Source organism: Hypanus sabinus, chromosome 14, assembly GCF_030144855.1.
Source record: "Hypanus sabinus isolate sHypSab1 chromosome 14, sHypSab1.hap1, whole genome shotgun sequence".
In the NCBI taxonomy this organism is placed as follows: Eukaryota; Metazoa; Chordata; class Chondrichthyes; order Myliobatiformes; family Dasyatidae; genus Hypanus; species Hypanus sabinus.
Genome location: NC_082719.1, coordinates 107618923 through 107640471, shown reverse-complemented (window position 1 = coordinate 107640471; position 21549 = coordinate 107618923). Strand labels below are relative to the sequence as shown.

General features: G+C 45.3%; 1 protein-coding gene across 1 annotated transcript in view; it reads right to left on the bottom strand.

Moving 5' to 3' along the window:
* Positions 1-21549, bottom strand: part of loxhd1b (lipoxygenase homology PLAT domains 1b) — a 388496-nt gene that overhangs the window by 210613 nt on the left and 156334 nt on the right. The window contains exons 14-16 of the mRNA XM_059989781.1: positions 19854-20104; positions 16019-16154; positions 5386-5546 (exon numbers count right to left, since the gene is read on the bottom strand). Coding sequence (XP_059845764.1) covers positions 5386-5546; positions 16019-16154; positions 19854-20104 — 548 coding nt within the window. The remainder of the gene's footprint in view (positions 1-5385; positions 5547-16018; positions 16155-19853; positions 20105-21549) is intronic.

The window sequence follows — 21549 nt, the reverse complement described above, 5'->3', positions numbered from 1 at the left end:
AGTCCGACAAATCATATTACAATCAATCCGTTATTACAGTTAGGGCAATCTATAATAACCATGCTGATATAATATTATGTGATTAATAAGCAAGAACAATTTACTTATTACCATTCCAAACACACATAACAGACAGAAATTAGTAAGTGAAGAACACCAGAAATATGCCAAATTAAAAGTGGAAATTGAAATACTATGGAACATGAACAGTGTAAACATTGTCCCAATAATAATATCTATAACTAACATCATCCCAAAGTCACCACACATTAGCTTTAAACAATTAGGCCCACAAGTTAATATGTATGTAAATGAGAAAGGATCTAGTGCTTTCCCAGTGTATATGAGACGTAAAACTCTTATCGGGCTTCCAGCTGGGTATTGGTGTTGATTTCAACCAATGTTTCAATGAGATACATCTGGGATAGTCTGTTAGTATAAAATGTATACGAAAATCCTGTCTCCCGTCCACCTGATTGGTTTGTCCTTAACCAATCAGGTTACTGTGGTCCCACCTTGTTTACTATTGATTTCCAGTTCTTACACAGAGTGTTTTATTTCAATGGCTTTCTTTACCTGGCTGTCCCAAAAGCCATTCACATGGCAGTTTTGTGCCATCGAAGTTAATCCCATGGTCATTGCAAATGCAGTGTTCAGATATCGCCGATTTCTCCGGGTAACCCAAACGGATACACCTCCTATGCTCCTTGATGCGAGTTTCTACTGTGCGTCCCATCTGGCCGATATACACTGCTCTGCATTCACAGGGAACCAGTAAACACCAGCCGTCCTGGGTCCCAGCTCAGCTGTGATCTGCATAAGCTGTGACTTGAGTTTCCTTACAGGTTTGTGGATGGTATTAATCTGGTATTTCTTTATGGTCCTGGCGATCCTTCCAGAAGCCGTGGAAATATATGGAAGGCAGGTGGTAGTGATGGGTTCCTCCTCATTGTTAGGTTTCCTGGTTTTCCCGTCGGCCTTTTTAAGGGCCAGATTGATTTCCTTCACCTTGTAGTCATTCTGTGGGAACATCGTGCGTATTTGTCTTATTTCCTCTGGGAGACTCTCCAGGTCAAAATAGTTCTCACATGGTTAATCAAAGTAGAAAGAACCACTCTACGCTAGGAGGCTTGATGGTGGCTATTATTGAGGTATAGGTCGGTATGATAGATGCCACGTCAGAGGATACTGTCTGGTTTCTGTCGTATTAGAATGTCCAGGAACGGGTGGCAACCATTCTTCTCCATTTCCATTGTAATTGTTGGATTATTACCATCGACAAATCAGTAAAGAAGCTGAAGTCACAGCTTATGCAGATCACAGCTGACCTGGGACCCAGGACGGCTGGTGTTTACAGGATTCCCTGTGAATGTGGAGCAGCATATATCGGCCAGACAGTGGAAACCCACATCAAGGAGCACAGGAGGTGTATCCACTTGGATTACCTGGAGAAATTGGCTGTAGCAGAACATTGCATTTGCAATGGCCATGGGATTGACTTTGATAAAATAAAACTACTGTGACATGCCAGTGGCTTTTGGGACCATCTGGTGAAGGAAGCCTTTAAATAAGACTAGGGAATAAGAATCTAGACAAAAACCAAGGTCTCACTCTAAGAAAGAAATGGAATACAATCTTAAACAAGGTGGTACAGTAGAAATCTAATAGTTTGAAGACTATCCAAAAAGGAAGGATGGATGACAGGAATTTAGTATTTATACCGACAGGTTAGACGTACCGATAGGCATCATCCCTGATGAGAATGGTGGAGTTTGTCATCGAAATGTCGGTTAAAATCGACACCTGTACCCGGTTGGAAGCCCAAGAAGAGTTTATGCAATGTATGTAACTCTTCAAAAAGCCACAGTACTAAACACCATTAGAATAATCCAGAAGTTCCTAACAATTGACAAATGAGTATGCTTGGCTCTGCCCGTACTCAGGCTTTACCAGCTTGAGTCGAAAGACAAGCAAACAAATAAATAAGTGATAAATACTGACAACATGTGTTGTAGAGCTCTTCAGAGCCAGTCTGTATGTTGGGGAGTCAGTTCAGTGTTGAGGTGAGTGAAATTATCCACACTGGTTCAGGAGCCAGATGGTTGAGGAATAATAACTGTTCCTGAAACTGGTGGTGTGGGACCTTCACTGATAAATTTCAGAAGAGAATACAAATGCTGAGGCTTTACAAGGCATTGGCCAAAGTGCACCAACCATTCAGAGCAGCTTTGGGTGCCTTGTCTAAAAATGTTGGAGAGGGTCCAGAGGAAGTTCACAGGAATTATCCCAGAAATGACAGAGTTAACATTTAAGAAGTGTTTGATGCAGGACTGAAGGTGCTGTATTTAAATGCAAATAGCATTTGGAAAAAGGTGGATGAACTCTTAGAGCAATTAGAGATTGGTCTGTATGATGTTGTGGGTATCACTGAGTCGTGGCTGAAAGAAGGCCAGAATTGGGAGCTTAACATCAAAGGAATTTTATATCGAAAGGACTGGCAGGAAGGCATAAGTGGTGGTGTGGTTCTGTTGGTAAGAGATGGAAATACATCTTTAGAAAGAAGTGACATGGGATCAGAGGATGTTGAACCTTTGTGGGTGGAGTTAAGAAATTGAACAGGTAAAAAAAACCATAATGGGAATCATATATAGGCCTCCAAATAGTAGCCAAGATATGGGGTTGAGATTGTAAAGGGAGCTGGAAAAGGCACGTAATAAGGGTAATGACACAATTGTAATGGGGCACTTCAATATGCAAGGGGATTGAGAAAATCAGGTTGGTGTCAGATCACAAAACAGGGAATTTGTTGAATGCCTACGAGATGGCTTTTTTGAACAGCTTGTGCTTGAGCCTACTTGGGCAAAGGCTGTCTGAGATTGGGCGTTGTGTAATAACCCAGATCTTATTAGAGAGCTTAATGGAAAGGAACCCTTAGGAGCAGTGATCATAATATGATTGAATTAATTCTGCAATTTGAGAGAGAGAAGCATAACTCACATGTATCAATATCACAATGGAATAAAGGGAATTATAGAGGTATGAAAGCGGAGGCTGCCCAGGTGGATTGGAGGAGGATGCTGGCAGGGATGAAGGCAGAACAGAGGTAGCTGAAGTTTCTGGGAATAGTTCACAAGGTGCAGGATAGATGTGTCACACAGAGGAAGAAGTTCTCAAATGGCAGGGCCAGGCAACCATTCTGACAAAGGAAGCTAAGGACCACATAAAAGCTAAGGAAAGTGCATAAAAGGTAGCAAAAGTGAGTGGGAAGTTGGATGATTGGGAAGTTTTTAAAATCAAACAACAGGCAACTAAAAAATCTATAAGAAAGGAAAAGATGAAATATGAGGGCAAACTAGCCAATAATATAAAGCAAGATACTAAAAGTTTTTTCAGTTATATAAAGAGTAAAAGGAAGGTGAGAGTTGTTATTGGACCATTGGAAAATGATACTGGTGAGATTGTAATGGGAACAAAGAAATGGCAGATCAACAATAAGCACTTTTCATCAGTCTTCACTGTGGAAGACACTATTTTTACACCAGAGGTCCATGTGTGTCAGAGAGCAGGAGTGAGTGCCATTACTATTACAAAGGAAAAAGTGCTAGGCAAACTCAAAGGTCTTAAGGCGGATAAGTCACCTGGACCAGATGGACTACATCCCAGAGTCCTGAGAGAGGTTGCTGAAGAGTTAACAGATACATTGGTCATGGTTTTTCAAGAATCACTTGATTCTGGCATGGTCCTGGAGGGCTGGAAAATTGTAAATGTCACTCCACCCTTTAAGAAGAGAGGAAGGCAGAAGAGAGGAAATTATATGCCAGTTAGCCTAACCTCGGTGGTTGGGGAAATGTTGGAGTCCATTATTAAGGACAAGGTTCTGGGGTAATTGGAGACTAATGATAAAATAAGTCAAAGTCAGCATGGTTTCTGTAAAGGGAAATCTTGCCTGACAAATCTGTTAGGATTCTTCAAGGAAGTAACAGCATGGTGGACAAAGGGAAGATGACTGATGTCATTAACTTGGAATTTCAGAAGGCGTTTGATAACGTGCCTCACATGAGGCTGCTTAACAAGATAAAATCCTATGGCATTACAGGAAAGATACTGGCATGGATGGAGGAATGGCTGACAGGCTGGAGAGAGAGAGAGTGGGAATAAAAAAGACCTTTTCTAGTTGGTTGCCAGTAACTAGTGGTGTTCCTCAGGGGTTGGTATTGGGATCGCTGCTTTTCACATTGTTTGTCAATTATTTAGATCATGGAATTGATGGGTTTGTGGCAAAGTTTGCGGATGATATGAAGATAGGTGGAGGGGTAGGTAGTGCTGAGGGAGCAATGCAATTGCAGGACTTAGACAAGTTGGAAGTATGGACAAAAGAATGTCAGATGGAATGCAGTGTTGGGAAATGTATGATAATACATTTTGGTAAAAGGAACAATAGTGCAGACTATTATCTAAATGGGGAGAAAATTCAAATATCCGAGGTGCAGAGGGACCGTGGAATCCTCATGCAAGAGTTCTGGGAGGTTAATTTACAGGTTGAGTCTGTAGTAAGGAAGGCAAATGCAATGTTGGCATTTATTTCAAGAGGAATAGAATATAAAAACAAGGAGATAATGCTGAAGCTTTATAAGACACTAGTCAAGTTGCTCTTGGAGTATTGTCAACAGATTTGGGCTCCTTATTTCAGAAAAGATATATTGTCATTGGAGAGAGTCCAGAGGTTCACAAGAATGATTCCAAGGATGAAAGGGTTAACATATGCAGAGCATTTGGCAGCATTAGGCCTGTCCTCACTGGAATTTAGAGGGATGTGGGGGCAGGGGGGATCTCATTGAAACCTATTGATTATTGAAAAGACTAGATCGAGTGGATATGGAGAGAATGTTTCCTCTGGTGGGGCTATCCAGAATTAGAGGGCACAGCCTCACAATTGAGGGGTGACCCTTAGGAACAGAGGTAAGGAGGAATTTTTTTAGCCAGAGAATAGTGAATCTGTGGAATGCTCTGCCACAGACTGTGGTGGAGGTCAAGTCTGTGGGTATATTAAAGTGATAGTTAATAGAATCCTGATTGGTCAGGGCATCAAGGGATATGGCCAGAAGGCTGATGTATGGGGTTGAGTGGGATCCTGGATCAGCCATGATGGAATGGTGGAGCAGACTCAATGGGCTGAATGGCCTAATTCTGTTTTATATCTTATAGGCATAGGAGACCGCAGTTGCTGCAATCTGGAGCCTGATAAAAGAAACACCACCTTTGTGTTAAAAAACTTGCCAGGGTTATGGGAAAGTTGAGAAAAATGGTGTAAGGAGGGCCACAGATACAGAGACGGTATGACAGATCAATGGACTTTTGCAGAATGACCAGAATCGTTCCACCCACCATAAACTTATCTGTTTGGCCAGTTTCAAAGTTGTCTGAGTTGTTGTCCAGACACATCTCGTCTGATTTTCCTTTGTCACCATACAGCTGCAGAAAGACATTGGCATCCGTTCCGGCATTCTTAATATCGCTGGTCCAGATCCACAGTGACCACGGATGCTCTAGTTCCAAACAGAGGGAGCTATTTGTGATATGATCGGTGACATGTGTACATGCCAATGTCAGGTGCGGTTAGGTATGGACTGATGGAACATGTGGTGATACGGTGGCATAGCGATTTGTGTAACGCTAAACAGCACTAGCAACCAGCGTTTGCTTCCTGCCACTGTCTGTAAGGACTTTGTACACTCTCCCCTTGACCGCATGGGTTTCCCACCAAGTGATCCGGTTTCCACACACAGTCCAAAGATGTACAGGTTAGTAGCTTATTGATCTAATTGGGCCAGAAAGTCTGTTACCGTACTGTACCTCGAAGAGAGAGTAAGACTAATGACAGCCAGACAGACAGACATACTTTATTGATCCCAAGGGAATTGGATTTCGTTAAAGTATGTCTGTCTGTCTGTTATGATGGATGTTATTCAGGAGAACATAGAATATAGAGCATTACAACACAGTACAGGCCCTTCGGCCCACAATGCAGTGCCAACTATATAACCTACTCTAAGATATACCTACCCTTTCGCCCACATAACCCTCCATTTTTTGATTATCCATGTGACTATCTAAGAGTTCCTTAAATGTTCCTAAGTTATCTGCCTCTGCCACCATCCCTGGAAAAACCACTACTCTCTGTGTAAAAAATCCTACCTCTGATATCCCTCTATACTTTTGTCTGATCACTTTACAAATATGCCCTCTTTTATGAGCCATTTCCACCCTGAAAAATGCCTACAACTCAGCCTTTTCAAGTCCTAACATATACACTGATTATAAAATCCCATAAGACCATAACAGTTAGGTACAGAATTGGGCCATTCAGCCCATTGAATCTGTTCTGAAACCCCATCATGGCTGATTTATTATCCCTCTCAACCCTATTCTCCTGCCTGCTCCCTATAACATTTGAAACCCTTACTAATCACGAATCTATTAAAGTCTGCTTCAAATATACTCACTGACTTGGCCTCCACGGTCATCTGTGGTAATGAATTCCACAGATTCAACACCCTCTGACAAGACCTTCCTCCTCATTTCTGTTCTAACTGGATGTCCTTCTAGTGCAGGGTTTCCCAGCTTTTAATACCATGGACCAATAGCATTAAGCAAGGGGTCTCTGTTGGAAACCCTAGCTCTACCAGGAACATCTACCTGCCTGAGGCCCTCTGCCCTCCTTTCTGAGATGGTTTGTCTCTGTTTGTCTCTGTTTGTCCTGTCATCTATTGAACTGCTGTCATTAGCTCATGTCATCCTCAGGGCTACCCTGCTCACTACCCTCACACAGACATTCTATCCTTATCATCTATCTCCCTATCTTTTCTGAGAATTAAAACTAACGTTTCTCTGTTCACAAACAAGAGAAAACGCGCAGACGCTGGAAATCTGAGCAACACACACAAAGTGCTAGAGGACGAGGTTGTAGCAGGCGATGGAGTAGAGGGAGACAGAGTAGGAAGGCTTTGCCTCCAGAGGCTGAGGACGAGCTTCACTCCAAGTGAGGTAAGGCCGGGTAGGTTCCTTTTGAAGGAGAATATTTCAAAAGTTGAGGCAAATATTGGGTAGGTCATGACAGCTGAGATTGGCCCACAGGTTTGTTCATCCAGCAGTATTTGGGAAATCAGGGATACTTCCAGTGTCTCTGACGACTATGTGTGCAGGAAGTGTGTCCAGCTGCAGCTTCTGGCAGACCGCATTGAGCAGCTGGAGCTGCGATTGGATTCATACTGGAGCATCCGTGATGCTGAGAAAGTCGTGAATAGCACGTTCAGTGAGTTGGCCACACCACAGGTAAAGGCTACACAGGCAGAAAGGGAAGGGGTGGCCACTAGACAGCATAACAGTAGGCAGGTAGTGCAAGAGTCCCCTGGGGTCATCTCCCTCCTAAACAGATATACTGTTTTCAATACTGTTGGGAGAGATGTCTCATCAGGGGAAGGCAGCAGCAGCCGAGTTCATTGCACCATGGGTGGCTCTGCGGCACAGGAGGGAAGGAAAAGGAGTGGGAGAGCTATAGTGATAGGAGATTCGATTGTAAGGGGAATAGATAGGCATTTCTGCGGCCGCAAACGAGACTCCAAGATGGTATGTTGCCTCCCTGATGCAAGGGTCAAGGATGTCTCTGAACGGCTGCAGGACATTCTGGAATGGGAGGGTGACCATGTGATTGTGGTGCACATAGGTACCAACGATATAGGTAAAAAATGGGATGTGGTCCTACAAGGTGAATTTAGGGAGTTAGGAGATAAACTAAAAAGTAAGACCACAAAGGTAATAATCTCTGGATTACTACCAGTGCCATGTGCTAGTCAGAGAAGAAATAGGAGGATACTTCAGATGAATACGTGGCTTGAAAAATGGTGCAAGGGGGAGGGATTCAAATTTCTGGGGCATTGGAACCAGTTCTGGGGGAGGTGGGACCGGTACAAACAGGACGGTCTGCATCTGGGCTGGACTGGAACCAGTGTCCTAGGGGGAGCGTTTGCTACTTTTGTTCAGAAAGATTTAAATTAATGTGTCAGGGGGATGGGAACAAGTGCAGAGAGATAGAGGGGTGTAAAATGAGGGTAGAAGCAAAAAGTAGTAAGGTGAAAAGTAAAAGTGGCAGACAGGCAAATCCAGGGCAAAAATCAAAAACGGCCACTTTTTAACATAATTGTATAAGGGCTAAGAGTGTTGTAAAAACATGCCTGAAGGCTTTGTGTGTCAATGCGAGGAGCATTCGTAACAAGGTGGATGAATTGAATGTGCAGATAGTTATTAATGAATATGATATAGTTGGGATCACAGAGACATGGCTCCAGGGTGACCAAGGATGGGAGCTCAACATCCAGGGATATTCTATATTTAGGAGGGATAGACAGGAAAGAAAAGGAGGTGGGGTAGCGTTGCTGGTTAGAGAGGAGATTAATGCAATAGAAAGGAAGGACATTAGCCTGGAGGATGTGGAATTGATATGGGTAGAGCTGCATAACACTAAGGGGCAGAAAACACTGGTGGGAGTTGTGTACAGGCCACCTAACAGAAGTAGTGAGGTTGGGGATGACATTAAACAGGAAATTAGAAATGCGTGCAATAAAGGAACAGCAGTTATAATGGGTGACTTCAATCTACATATAGATTGGGTGAACCAAATTGGTAAGGGTGCTGAGGAAGAAGATTTCTTGGAATGAATGCGGGATGGTTTTCTGAACCAACATGTCGAGGAACCAACTAGAGAGCAGGCCATTCTAGATTGGGTATTGAGCAATGAGGAAGGGTTAGTTAGCAATCTTGTTGTATGAGGCCCCTTGGGTAAGAGTGACCATAATATGGTGGAATTCTTCATTAAGATGGAGAGTGACATAGTTAATTCAGAAACACAGGTTCTGAACTTAAAGAAGGGTAACTTTGAAGGTATGAGATGTGAATTAGCTAAGATAGACTGGCAAATGATACTTAAAGGGTTGACGGTGGATATGCAATGGCAAGCATTTAAAGATCGCATGGATGAATTACAACAATTGTTCATCCCAGTTTGGCAAAAGAATAAACCAGGGAAGGTAGTGCACCCATGGCTGACGAGGGAAATTAGGGATAGTATCAATTCCAAAGAAGAATTATACAAATTAGCCAGAAAAAGCAGCACACCTGAGGACTGGGAGAAATTCAGAGTCCAGCAGAGGAGGACAAAGGGCTTAATTAGGAAAGGGAAAAAAGATTATGTGAGAAAGCTGGCAGGGAACATAAAAACTGACTGTAAAAGCTTTTATAGATATGTGAAAAGAAAAAGATTGGTTAAGACAAATGTAGGTCCCTTACAGTCAGAAACAGGTGAATTGATCATGGGGAACAAGGACATAGCAGACCAATTGAATAACTGCTTTGGTTCTGTCTTCACTAAGGAGGACATAAATAATCTTCTGGAAATAGTAGGGGACCGAGGGTCTAGTGAGATGGAGGAACTGAGGGAAATACATGTTAGTAGTGAAGTGGTGTTAGGTAAATTGATGGGATTAAAGGCAGATAAATCCCCAGGGCCAGATGGTCTGCAGCCCAGAGTGCTTAAGGAAGTAGCCCAAGAAATAGTGGATGCATTAGTGATAATTTTTCAAAACTCTTTAGATCCTGGATTAGTTCCTGAGGATTGGAGGGTGGCTAATGTAACCCCACTTTTTAAAAAAGGAGGGAGAGAAAAACCGGGGAATTATAGACCAGTTAGTCTGACATTGGTGGTGGGGAAAATGCTAGAGTCGGTTATCAAAGATGTGATAACAGCACATTTGGAAAGTGGTGAAATCATCGGACAAAGTCAGCATGGATTTGCGAAAGGAAAATCATGTCTGATGAATCTTATAGAATTTTTTGAGGATGTAACTAGTAGAGTGGATAGGGGAGAACCAGTGGATGTGGTATATTTGGATTTTCAAAAGGCTTTTGACAAGGTCCCACACGGGAGATTAGTGTGCAAACTTAAAGCACACGGTTTTGCGGGTGTGGTATTGATGTGGATAGAGAATTGGCTGGCAGACAAGAAGAAAAGAGTGGAAATAAATGGGACCTTTTCAGATTGGGAGGCAGTGACTAGTGGGGTACCGCAAGGCTCAGTGCTGGCACTCTAGTTGTTTACAATATATATTAATGATTTAATGATTTAGATGAGGGAATTAAATGCAGCATCTCCAAGTCTGCGGATGGGCAGCGGTGTTAGCTGTGAGGAGGATGCTAAGAGGATGCAGGGTGACTTGGATAGGTTAGGTGAGTGGGCAAATTCATGGCAGATGCAATTTAATGTGGATAAATGTGAGGTTATCCACTTTGGTTGCAAGAACAGGAAAACAGATTATTATCTGAATGGTGGCCGATTAGGAAAAGGGGAGATGCAACGAGACCTGGGTGTCATTGTACACCAGTCATTGAAGGTGGGCATGCAGGTACAGCAGGCGGTGAAAAAGGCAAATGGTATGTTGGCATTCATAGCAAGAGGATTCGAGTACAGGCGCAGGGAGGTTCTACTGCAGTTGTACAGTACTAAGGTTCTGCAGTGAGACCACACCTGGAGTATTGTGTGCAGTTTTGGTCCCTTAATCTGAGGAAATACATTCTTGCCATAGAGGGAGTACAGAGAAGGTTCACCAGATTGATTCCTGAGATGGCAGGACTTTCATATGAAGAAAGACTGGATCAACTAGGTTTATACTCACTGGAATTTAGAAGATTGAGGGGGGAACATATAAAATTCTAAAGGGATTGGACAGACTAGATACAGGAAGATTGTTTCCGATGTTGGGGAAGTCCAGAACGAGGGGTCACAGTTTAAGTATAAAGGGGAAGCCTTTTAGGACTGAGATGAGGAAAAACTTCTTCACACAGACAGTGGTGAATCTGTGGAATTCCCTGCCACAGGAAACAGTTGAGGCCAGTTCATTGTCTATATTTAAGAGGAAGTTAGATATGGCCCTTGTGGCTAAAGGAATCAGGGGGTATGGAGAGAAAGCAGGTACAGGGTTCTGAGTTGGATGGTCAGTCATGATCATACTGAATGGAGGTGCAGGCTCGAAAGGTCGAATGGCCTATTCCTGCACCTATTTTCTATGTTGGAACTCAGCAGCCAGCCAACACCTACGGAAAAGAGTACAGTCAACTTTTCAAGACCTTTTAGCAGGACTATTTCTCTCTTTAAACACCAGAGATTCTGCAGAGGCTGGAAATCCAGGTTTGGTTTCCAAGGTTTTGTAAAATTGCACTAAGTCCTGGCAGGCAAGGTACAAGGACCAACTTGGTTCTGCTAGGGTAAAGGAACGCTCCACACGTTCACCAAAGGCACAGTTTGACAGCACCCAGTGCACCAAAAGCAGTTTGCACCGCCACCTATTGCATCAATAGGAATCTAACAAGAGTTGTCCGGGAAGAACATCTTCAGTTTTTTGGTACACCACTTCAGTCTCATTAAGCACAGCATTTCTATTGCTGAAATGGCCCTCCATCTACTTATCACCCACTCTTTAAGGAACACTGGCCCACACATCTTGTCTCTTCACCACCAGAACCCCATGACTAAAACCTCTGCTTTAAATGTACCCAATAACTTGGCCTCCACAGCTGTCTGTGGCAATGAATTCCACAGATTCATCACCCTCTGGCTAAAGAAATTCCTCCACATCTCTGTTCTAAGTGGACATCCCTCTATTCAGAGGCCTTGTCCTCTGGTCCTAGACTCCCCCACTATAGGAAACATCCTCTCCACATCAACACTGTCTTGGCCTTTCAATATTCAATAGGTTTCAATGAGATTCTGCCAGCATTCTTCTAAACTACAGTGAGTACGATCCAGAGCCGTCAAACATTCCTCAAATGTTAACATTTTTGTTCCTGGAATAATTCCTGTGAAGCTCCTCTGGACCCTCTCCAATGTCAGCACATCCTTTCCCAGATAAGAGACCCAAAACTGCTCACAGTACACAAATGCAGTCTGACCAATGTCTTATAAAGCCTTGACATTACATCCTGCTCTTATATTCTCTAGTCCTCTTGAAATGGTAAAACTCAGATTCAGACAGTGAATTATTTCACCATGATAATCCACAGACATTTCGTGGTGTTCTTCGTAACACACCTCCCTCTGCCCTGCAGGTGAAGGCCAAGCTGCCATTAAAGGGTACAGAATAAGCCTGGACACGCTCTTCCTGTGGAGGTAAAGGGCAAGGCTGAATTCATGACCTCTGGAGATGCTGGAAGTGACCTTGCGCTGGAGTTCTTTCTCTTGTCCACTTTAATGATAGAGGTTAGTTTTATTTGTCACGTGTACATCGAAACACACAGTGAAATGTGTCATTTGTGTCTGCCACCAGCACAGACAAAGGTGGCAGAGGGCAGCCCGCAAGTGTTGCCATGCTTCCGGAGCAAACGTAGCATGTCCACAAGTTACTAACCCATCCCGTGCGTCTGTGAGGAAACATGCACTGTCACTGGGAGTCACAGTGTGTTCACATCTTACTGACCCGTCCCGCGCGTCTGTGAGGAAACATGCACCGTCACTGGGAGTCACAGTGAGTTCACAGCTTACTGACCCGTCCCGTGCATCTGTGAGGAAACATGCACGGTCACTGGGAGACACAGTGTGTTCACAGCTTACTGATCCGTCCCGTACGTCAGTGAGGAAACATGCACTGTCACTGGGAGTCACAGTGAGTTCACAGCTTACTGACCCGTCCCGTACGTCTGTGAGGAAACATGCACTGTCACTGGGAGTCACAGTGTGTTCACAGCTTACAGACCCGTCCCGTACGTCTGTGAGGAAACATGCACCGTCACTGGGAGTCACAGTGTGTTCACATCTTACTGACCCGTCCCGTACGTCTGTGAGGAAACATGCACTGTCACTGGGAGACAAAGTGTGTTCACAGCTTACTGACCCGTCCCGTACGTCTGTGAGGAAACATGCACTGTCACTGGGAGTCACAGTGTGTTCACAGCTTACTGACCCGTCCCGTACGTCAGTGAGGAAACATGCACCGTCACTGGGAGTCACAGTGTGTTCACAGCTTACTGACCCGTCCCGTGCGTCTGTGAGGAAACATGCACGGTCACTGGGAGTCACAGTGAGTTCACAGCTTACTGACCCGTCCCGTACGTCTGTGAGGAAACATGCACCGTCACTGGGAGTCACAGTGTGTTCACATCTTACTGACCCGTCCCGTGCGTCTGTGAGGAAACATGCACGGTCACTGGGAGACACAGTGTGTTCACAGCTTACTGACCCGTCCCGTACGTCAGTGAGGAAACATGCACCGTCACTGGGAGTCACAGTGTGTTCACAGCTTACTGACCCGTCCCGTACGTCAGTGAGGAAACATGCACTGTCACTGGGAGTCACAGTGTGTTCACAGCTTACTGACCCGTCCCGTGCGTCTGTGAGGAAACATGCACTGTCACTGGGTGACACAGTGTGTTCACAGCTTACTGACCCGTCCCGTACGTCAGTGAGGAAACATGCACCGTCACTGGGAGTCACAGTGTGTTCACAGCTTACTGACCCGTCCCGTGCGTCTGTGAGGAAACATGCACGGTCACTGGGAGACACAGTGTGTTCACAGCCTACTGACCCGTCCCGTACGTCTGTGAGGAAACATGCACTGTCACTGGGAGTCACAGTGTGTTCACATCTTACTGACCCGTCCCGTGCGTCTGTGAGGAAACATGCACCGTCACTGGGAGTCACAGTGTGTTCACATCTTACTGACCCGTCCCGTGCGTCTGTGAGGAAACATGCACCGTCACTGGGAGTCACAGTGAGTTCACATCTTCCTGACCCGTCCCGTACGTCTGTGAGGAAACATGCACTGTCACTGGGAGACACAGTGTGTTCACAGCTTACTGACCCGTCCCGTACGTCTGTGAGGAAACATGCACTGTCACTGGGAGACACAGTGTGTTCACAGCTTACTGACCCGTCCCGTACGTCTGTGAGGAAACATGCACCGTCACTGGGAGACACAGTGTGTTCACAGCTTACTGACCCGTCCCGTACGTCTGTGAGGAAACATGCACCGTCACTGGGAGACACAGTGTGTTCACAGCTTACTGACCCGTCCCGTACGTCTGTGAGGAAACATGCACCGTCACTGGGAGACACAGTGTGTTCACATCTTACTGACCCGTCCCGTACGTCTGTGAGGAAACATGCACCGTCACTGGGAGACACAGTGAGTTCACAGCTTACTGACCCGTCCCGTGCATCTGTGAGGAAACATGCACCGTCACTGGGAGACACAGTGTGTTCACATCTTACTGACCCGTCCCGTGCGTCTGTGAGGAAACATGCACTGTCACTGGGTGACACAGTGTGTTCACAGCTTACTGACCCGTCCCGTGCGTCTGTGAGGAAACATGCACTGTCACTGGGTGACACAGTGTGTTCACAGCTTACTGACCCGTCCCGTACGTCAGTGAGGAAACATGCACCGTCACTGGGAGTCACAGTGAGTTCACAGCTTACTGACCCGTCCCGTGCGTCTGTGAGGAAACATGCACGGTCACTGGGAGACACAGTGTGTTCACAGCCTACTGACCCGTCCCGTACGTCTGTGAGGAAACATGCACTGTCACTGGGAGTCACAGTGTGTTCACATCTTACTGACCCGTCCCGTGCGTCTGTGAGGAAACATGCACCGTCACTGGGAGTCACAGTGAGTTCACATCTTCCTGACCCGTCCCGTACGTCTGTGAGGAAACATGCACTGTCACTGGGAGACACAGTGTGTTCACAGCTTACTGACCCGTCCCGTACGTCTGTGAGGAAACATGCACTGTCACTGGGAGACACAGTGTGTTCACAGCTTACTGACCCGTCCCGTACGTCTGTGAGGAAACATGCACCGTCACTGGGAGACACAGTGTGTTCACAGCTTACTGACCCGTCCCGTACGTCTGTGAGGAAACATGCACCGTCACTGGGAGACACAGTGTGTTCACATCTTACTGACCCGTCCCGTACGTCTGTGAGGAAACATGCACCGTCACTGGGAGACACAGTGTGTTCACATCTTACTGACCCGTCCCGTACGTCTGTGAGGAAACATGCACCGTCACTGGGAGACACAGTGTGTTCACAGCTTACTGACCTGTCCCGTACGTCTGTGAGGAAACATGCACCGTCACTGGGAGACACAGTGAGTTCACAGCTTACTGACCCGTCCCGTGCATCTGTGAGGAAACATGCACCGTCACTGGGAGACACAGTGTGTGCACAGCTTACTGACCCGTCCCGTGCATCTGTGAGGAAACATGCACCGTCACTGGGAGTCACAGTGTGTTCACAGCTTACTGACCCGTCCCGTACGTCTGTGAGGAAACATGCACTGTCACTGGGAGACACAGTGAGTTCACAGCTTACTGACCCATCCCGTATGTCTGTGAGGAAACAAGGATGGAAACCAGAACACCCTGAGGAAACCTACAGGGTCACTGGGGGGGAATATATAAACTCCTTACAGACAGTGGCAGGAATTGAACTGGTTTGCTGGTACTGCAAAGCTTACACTAACACTATGCTATCATTTCCCTTCTTAGTAATCAGCAATCAACCCACTGGGCTTATATTGAGAATGGATGCCAGGGAAACGATGCAGTCAGCCCAATGCTAATACAGCTGGGGACACTGGAGTTCAGAGTTCAATTCCAGCAACCTCTGAAAGAAGTTTGTTCGTGCTTCCTGTGTGTGCATGGCTTTCCTCTGTTGCTCCGGTCTCTTCCCACACATAGTAGGTAATTGGTCGTTGTAAATCGTCCCGTGATTAGCCTAGGGTTAAATCGGGGGCTGCTGGGCCCAATGGGCCTATTCTGTTCTGTATCTCTAAATAAAGAAAAGAAAACATTGCTGAAGGGGGACTTCCAAATGCCCAGTGGCCTGCTTGACTGAACAATCAGAACCATTCTAGCGGTCTTTATTTCCATTGGATCGTAACAGTTTTGTTTAATTCAGAAAACAAGCACATACTTTTCTGTCTCTTTTGTCGCAGTGAAACCATTTCATATAGTTCACGTTCAATGAGTCCATCTCCTTCATCTTCGTCCAGCCACTTGCGACAGGGGAAGGTCTGCTCGATCCCAGTGAACGGGCAGTAAACAACGACCTGTGTGAATCCAACACGACAGTCAACTCCCATTCTGCTGCAAGCAAGCTCACACAGCACATCATTGGCAAATGTTCGGAAATGTCTCCAAGATCACAGAACTATATACAACTTACATCGAACTGAAATAAAGCACCACACTGAAGGTGCTGGCCAGGCAGCACCTATGGAAATGAGCCAACAGTCAACGTTTCGGGACCAGACCCTTCATCAGGATCATGTTCAGATACATGGACTGTGCAGGTATGGAGGGCTTTGGCCCTGCTGCAGGCCAATGGGAACAGTTTAAATGTTTCAGCATGGACGAGATGGCACTCCTCTCCTATCAGATTACTTAGAGTACAGAGAAGTACAGCACAGAGACAGGCCCATTTGCCCATCTCGTCCATGCTGAAACATTTAAACTGTTCCCATTGGCCTGCAGCAGGGCCAAAGCCCTCCATACCTGCACAGTCCATGTATCTGTACATGTCCTGCCAAAGGGTCTTGGCCCAAAACGTTGACTGTACTCTTTTCCACAGATGCTGCCTGGCCTGCTGATTATCTCCTGCAGTTTGTGTGTGTTGTTTGGATTTCCAGCATCTGCAGATCTTCTCTCACTTGTGACTTTCCTATCCACTTGTGCGGGCAGTTCATTCCACACTCTCATGATCCTCTCAGTGAAGAAGTTTCCCCTCATGTTCCACTCACAAACAAGAGGAAATCTGCAGATGCTGGAAATCCAAACAAAACACACAAAATGCTTCGGCAGGATAGGAAAAATAAACTGAAGAGTACATTTAAAAGGTGGGGTGAGGGGAGAGAGGAACACAAGGTGACAGGTGAAATCTGGAGGGGGAGGGATGAAGTAAAGAGCTAGGAAGTTGATTGATGAAAGAGATCCAGGGCTGGAGAAGGGGGAATCTGATAGAAGAGGACAGAGGCCATGGAAGAAAGAAAAGGGGAGAGGAGCACTAGAGGGATGTGATGGACAGGTAAGGAAATAATGTGAGAGAGGGAAAAGAGGATGGGAAATGGTGAAGGGGGTGGGGGGCATTACCAGAAGTTCAAGAAATCGATGTTCATGTTCAAACTTCCGGTAATAGGACATAGAAATCTACAGCATATTACAGGCCCTTCGGCCCACAATGTTGTATCAGCCATGTAACCTACTCTAGAAACTGCCTAAAATTTACCTACTGCATAGCCCTCTATTTTTCTAAGCTACATGTAACCATATAACCATATAACAATCACAGCACGGAAATAGGCCATCTCGGCCCTCCTAGTCCGTGCCGAACTCTTAATCTCACCTAGTCCCACCTACCCGCACTCAGCCCATAACCCTCCACTCCTTTCCTGTCCATATACCTATCCAATTTTACCTTAAATGATACAACTGAACTGGCCTCTACTACTTCTACAGGAAGCTCATTCCACACAGCTATCACTCTCTGAGTAAAGAAATACCCCCTCGTGTTTCCCTTAAACTTCTGCCCCCTAACTCTCAAATCATGTCCTCTCGTTTGAATCGTTTGTACCTATCTAAGAGGCTCTTAAAAGATCCTATTGTATCTGTCTTGACTATCTTCACCGTGTGAAAAACTTACCTCTGACATCTCCTCTGTACCTACTTCCAAGCACCTTAAAACTAGCTCCCTGAACCTGCTATGAACCTCCTTTTGTTTCTTAACCAAGGTTAAGAAATTTCTTGGTTTCTCTTGAAACCAAGGTTCCCAACACCTACTATCTTTTACTTTTTATTCTGACAGACACATGCAAGCTTTGTATTCTAAAAAATTGATTTTGAAGGCCTCCCACTTACCAAGAGCATGTTCGCCAGAAAACAGCTTGTCCCAAGCCACACCTGCCACATCCTTTCTGATACCATCAAAGTTGGACTTTCTCCAATTTAGAATCAGACCTATATTTTTGCATATTCACTTTGAAACTAATGGATCATGACCACTAGATGCAAAGCGTTCCCCTCTCCTACCTGTCCTGTCTCATCCTCTAATAGGAGAACTGGTATCGCGCTCTATAGTTGGGACTTCTACGTACTGATTAAGAAAACTTTCCTGAATACATTGAACAATCTCTATCCCTTCTAGTCCTTTTACAGTATGGGATTCCCAGTCAATATGTGGAAAGTTAAAATCACATGTGGAAAGTTAACAACCTTATGTTTCTTGCAACAGTCTGCAATCTCTTTAAAATTTTGTTCCTTTAAATCCCATGGACTGCTGGGTGGTCTGTTATATAGTTCCATTAACTTGGTCATACCTTGCTTATTACTCAGTTCCACTATAATGCTTCACTAGTCAAGTTCTCCAGTCTGTCCTGACAGAGCACTGCCGTGACATTTCCCCTGACTAGTAATGCCATCCCTTCTCCTTTAATCCCTCCCGCTCTGTTGTGTCTAAAACAATGGAACCCCAGAATACTGAGCTGCCAGTCCTGCCCCTCCTGCACCATCTCACTACTGGCTACAACATCACAATTCCAGCTGTTGATCCATGGCCTGAGCCCATCTACCTTTCCTAGATACTTCCTGCATTGAAATATACACAGCTCAGAACACTAGTCACACCATGCTCAACTTCTCGATTCCTGACTTTGTCTGTGGTCTTACCAACATCTGCCTCCACAACCTCTCCACTAACTGTTCTGGCACTCTGGTTCCCATCTTCTGCCCTTTACTTTTCTAGCCATTACCTCCCAGCTTCTTTTCTTCACTGCCCATACCCCACCAGCTGGCTTCACCTTCTAGTTTCTCCTCTTTCTCCTTTTCCCACCTTCCTATTCTGGCATCTCCCATCTCCCCCCTTCCTTTCCGGTCCTGATGAAGGGTCTCGGCCTGAAATGGCAAGTGTTTATTCATTTCCATGGATGCTGCCTGACTTGTTGAGTTCCTCCAGCGTTTTGTGTATGTTGCTTTGTATTTTCAGCATCTGCAGAATTTCTTGTGCCTTTGTTAATTTAAAGCATTTTATAAGTTGTCACTTGAAATGTCACTCAGGTACTAGATCCAGTCATGTCATAGAACATCACAGTACAGAAACAGGTTCTTCAGCCCATCTAATTCATTCTGAAGATGACAATGTTCATTTTAGCATTCTAGAATAGAAAACCTAAGACATTACAGCAAAGCATGAGCGCTTTGGCTCACAAAGTTGTGCTGACCTCTGACCTACTCCAAGATCAATCTAACCCTTCCCTCCCACGTAGCTCTCCAATTTTCTATCATCCACGTGCCTATCTAAGAGTTTCTTAAATGTCCCTAATGTATCTGCCTCTACCATCACTCCGGCAACATGTTCCACACGCCCATCACTCTCTATGTGAAAACTCACCTCTGACATCCCCCTACACTTTCCTCCAATCACTTTAGAATGATGACACCTCACGTTAGCCATTTCTGTCCTGGGAAAAAAGTCTCTGGCTGTCCATTCGATCTAAGCCTATAAGCATCTTGTACATCCCCATCAAACCACCTCTCACCCTCCTCCACTCCAAAGAGAAAAGCCCTAACTCACTCAACATATCCTGATAAGATATTCTCATAAGACATATTCTATAATTCAAATAACATCCTGGTAAATCCCCTCTGTTCCTCCTCTAAAGCTTCCACATGCTTCCCAAATGCTCTCCAATACGCTGTTATTGCAGCCAGTGGTGAGGAGAGCCGCAATCTCCACGTTAATCCACTTTCAAACAGACCTTTTCACAGAACCACCCTGAACTGACTCCACCGTTGTCGTGACCAATGGTGACCCTGCTGAGGGGGCTCAAGAGAGCAGCGATCTCCACGTTAAATATGTCTGTCAATCCACGCTCAAACTGCCCTCCTTCCAGGAAGATCTTCCCGCTGTTTTTAAGACCTTTCGATCCATGGAGGATGATGTGCACTTTGGAGTTGGTCCCAGCTCCTCTGATGTTCCCAGTTACAACGGAAACATTGTAAACAATCCCTGTAAAATCATACGAGGATGATATAAAAATGGGAAACGATCACAGAGACTGAGCTGTAGTAAGTTCACCAATCCAATCAAATCATTCTATGATCATTAATTTCTCTGACTATTAGTAATTTCTACCCCTTCTCTCCTTCTTTTTCCATTCCCCATTCTGACTCCGCTATTACCCCCTCCATTCTCCTCACCTGCCCATCACCTCCCTCTGGTCCCCTTCTTCTCTTTCTCCCATGATCCACTCTTCTCTCCTATTAGATTCTTTCTTCTTCAACCTTTACCTCTTCCACCTATCACCTTCCAGCTTCTTACTTTATCCCCCTCCTCTACCCATCCACCTTCCCAATCACCTAGTCTCACCTATCAGCGACAAGTTTGTCAGTCATTCCCCCCCCCCCCATTCTGGTTTCTTTCTCCTTCTTTTCCAGTCTTGATGAAGGGCCTCAGCCTGAAACATTAAATGTTTATTTATTTCCATTGATACTGTCTGACCTGTTAAGTTCCTCCAGCATTTTGTGTGTGTTGCTCTAGGTTTCCTGCATCTGCAGAGTCTTGCATGGTATAGGGTCCACATCCCTCCATTTTCTGCATATTCATCTGTGCGCTAATCATTCTCCGTAGCTGTTACACTTTGCTCTGTGTTCTGAGCAACACACAAAATAGCAGAGGAACTCAGCAGGTCAAGCAGCATCTATGGAAATGAATGAACTGTCAATGTTTCGGGCTGAAACTCTTCATCAGGCCTGGGAAGGAAGGGGGCAGATGCCAGGAAGAAGTTGGTGGAAGGGTAAGGAGGTCAAGCTGGAAGGTGATAAGTGAGACCAGGTGGGTGGGAAAGGTAAAGGGCTGCAGAGGACTGTGGACGATAGGAGAAAGGGAAGGCAGATGGGCACCAGGGGAAGATGATAGGCAGGTGAGGAGAAGAAAGAGGCTAGAGAGGGAAATTGAGGAAGAGGAAAGGGGAAGGGGAAAATTTCTGGAAGTTGGAGAAATTGATGTTCATGCCATTAGGCAGGAGGAAACCCAGACAGAATATGGATGGTCTCATCATAACAGAAGAGGCAGCCATGGACTGACATGTTGAAAAGGGGATTGGAATTAAAATGGTTGGCCACTGCAAAATTTCACTTTTTGCAGATGGAGCCGATGTGCTCGACAAAGCACTCTGTTACTGTTTTACTCAACGCACTGAGTAATGGTCTGATCTGTATAAGCAGTACACAAGACAAGGTTTTCACCATCTCTCAGTACATGTGACAATAATAAACTAATAAACCATCAGCTTGGCTACATTTTGGATATCCCCCTGCACATCCTCAGACTGGGCTGGTCATTTAGGCAAGCGTCACATTTCTCTGCAGGTTTTGATGTTTTGATGTACATGTGACAAATAAAACAAATAAGTCTTTAAGCAGTGACCAACTTCTCCCTGAGCCCTCAGAAAA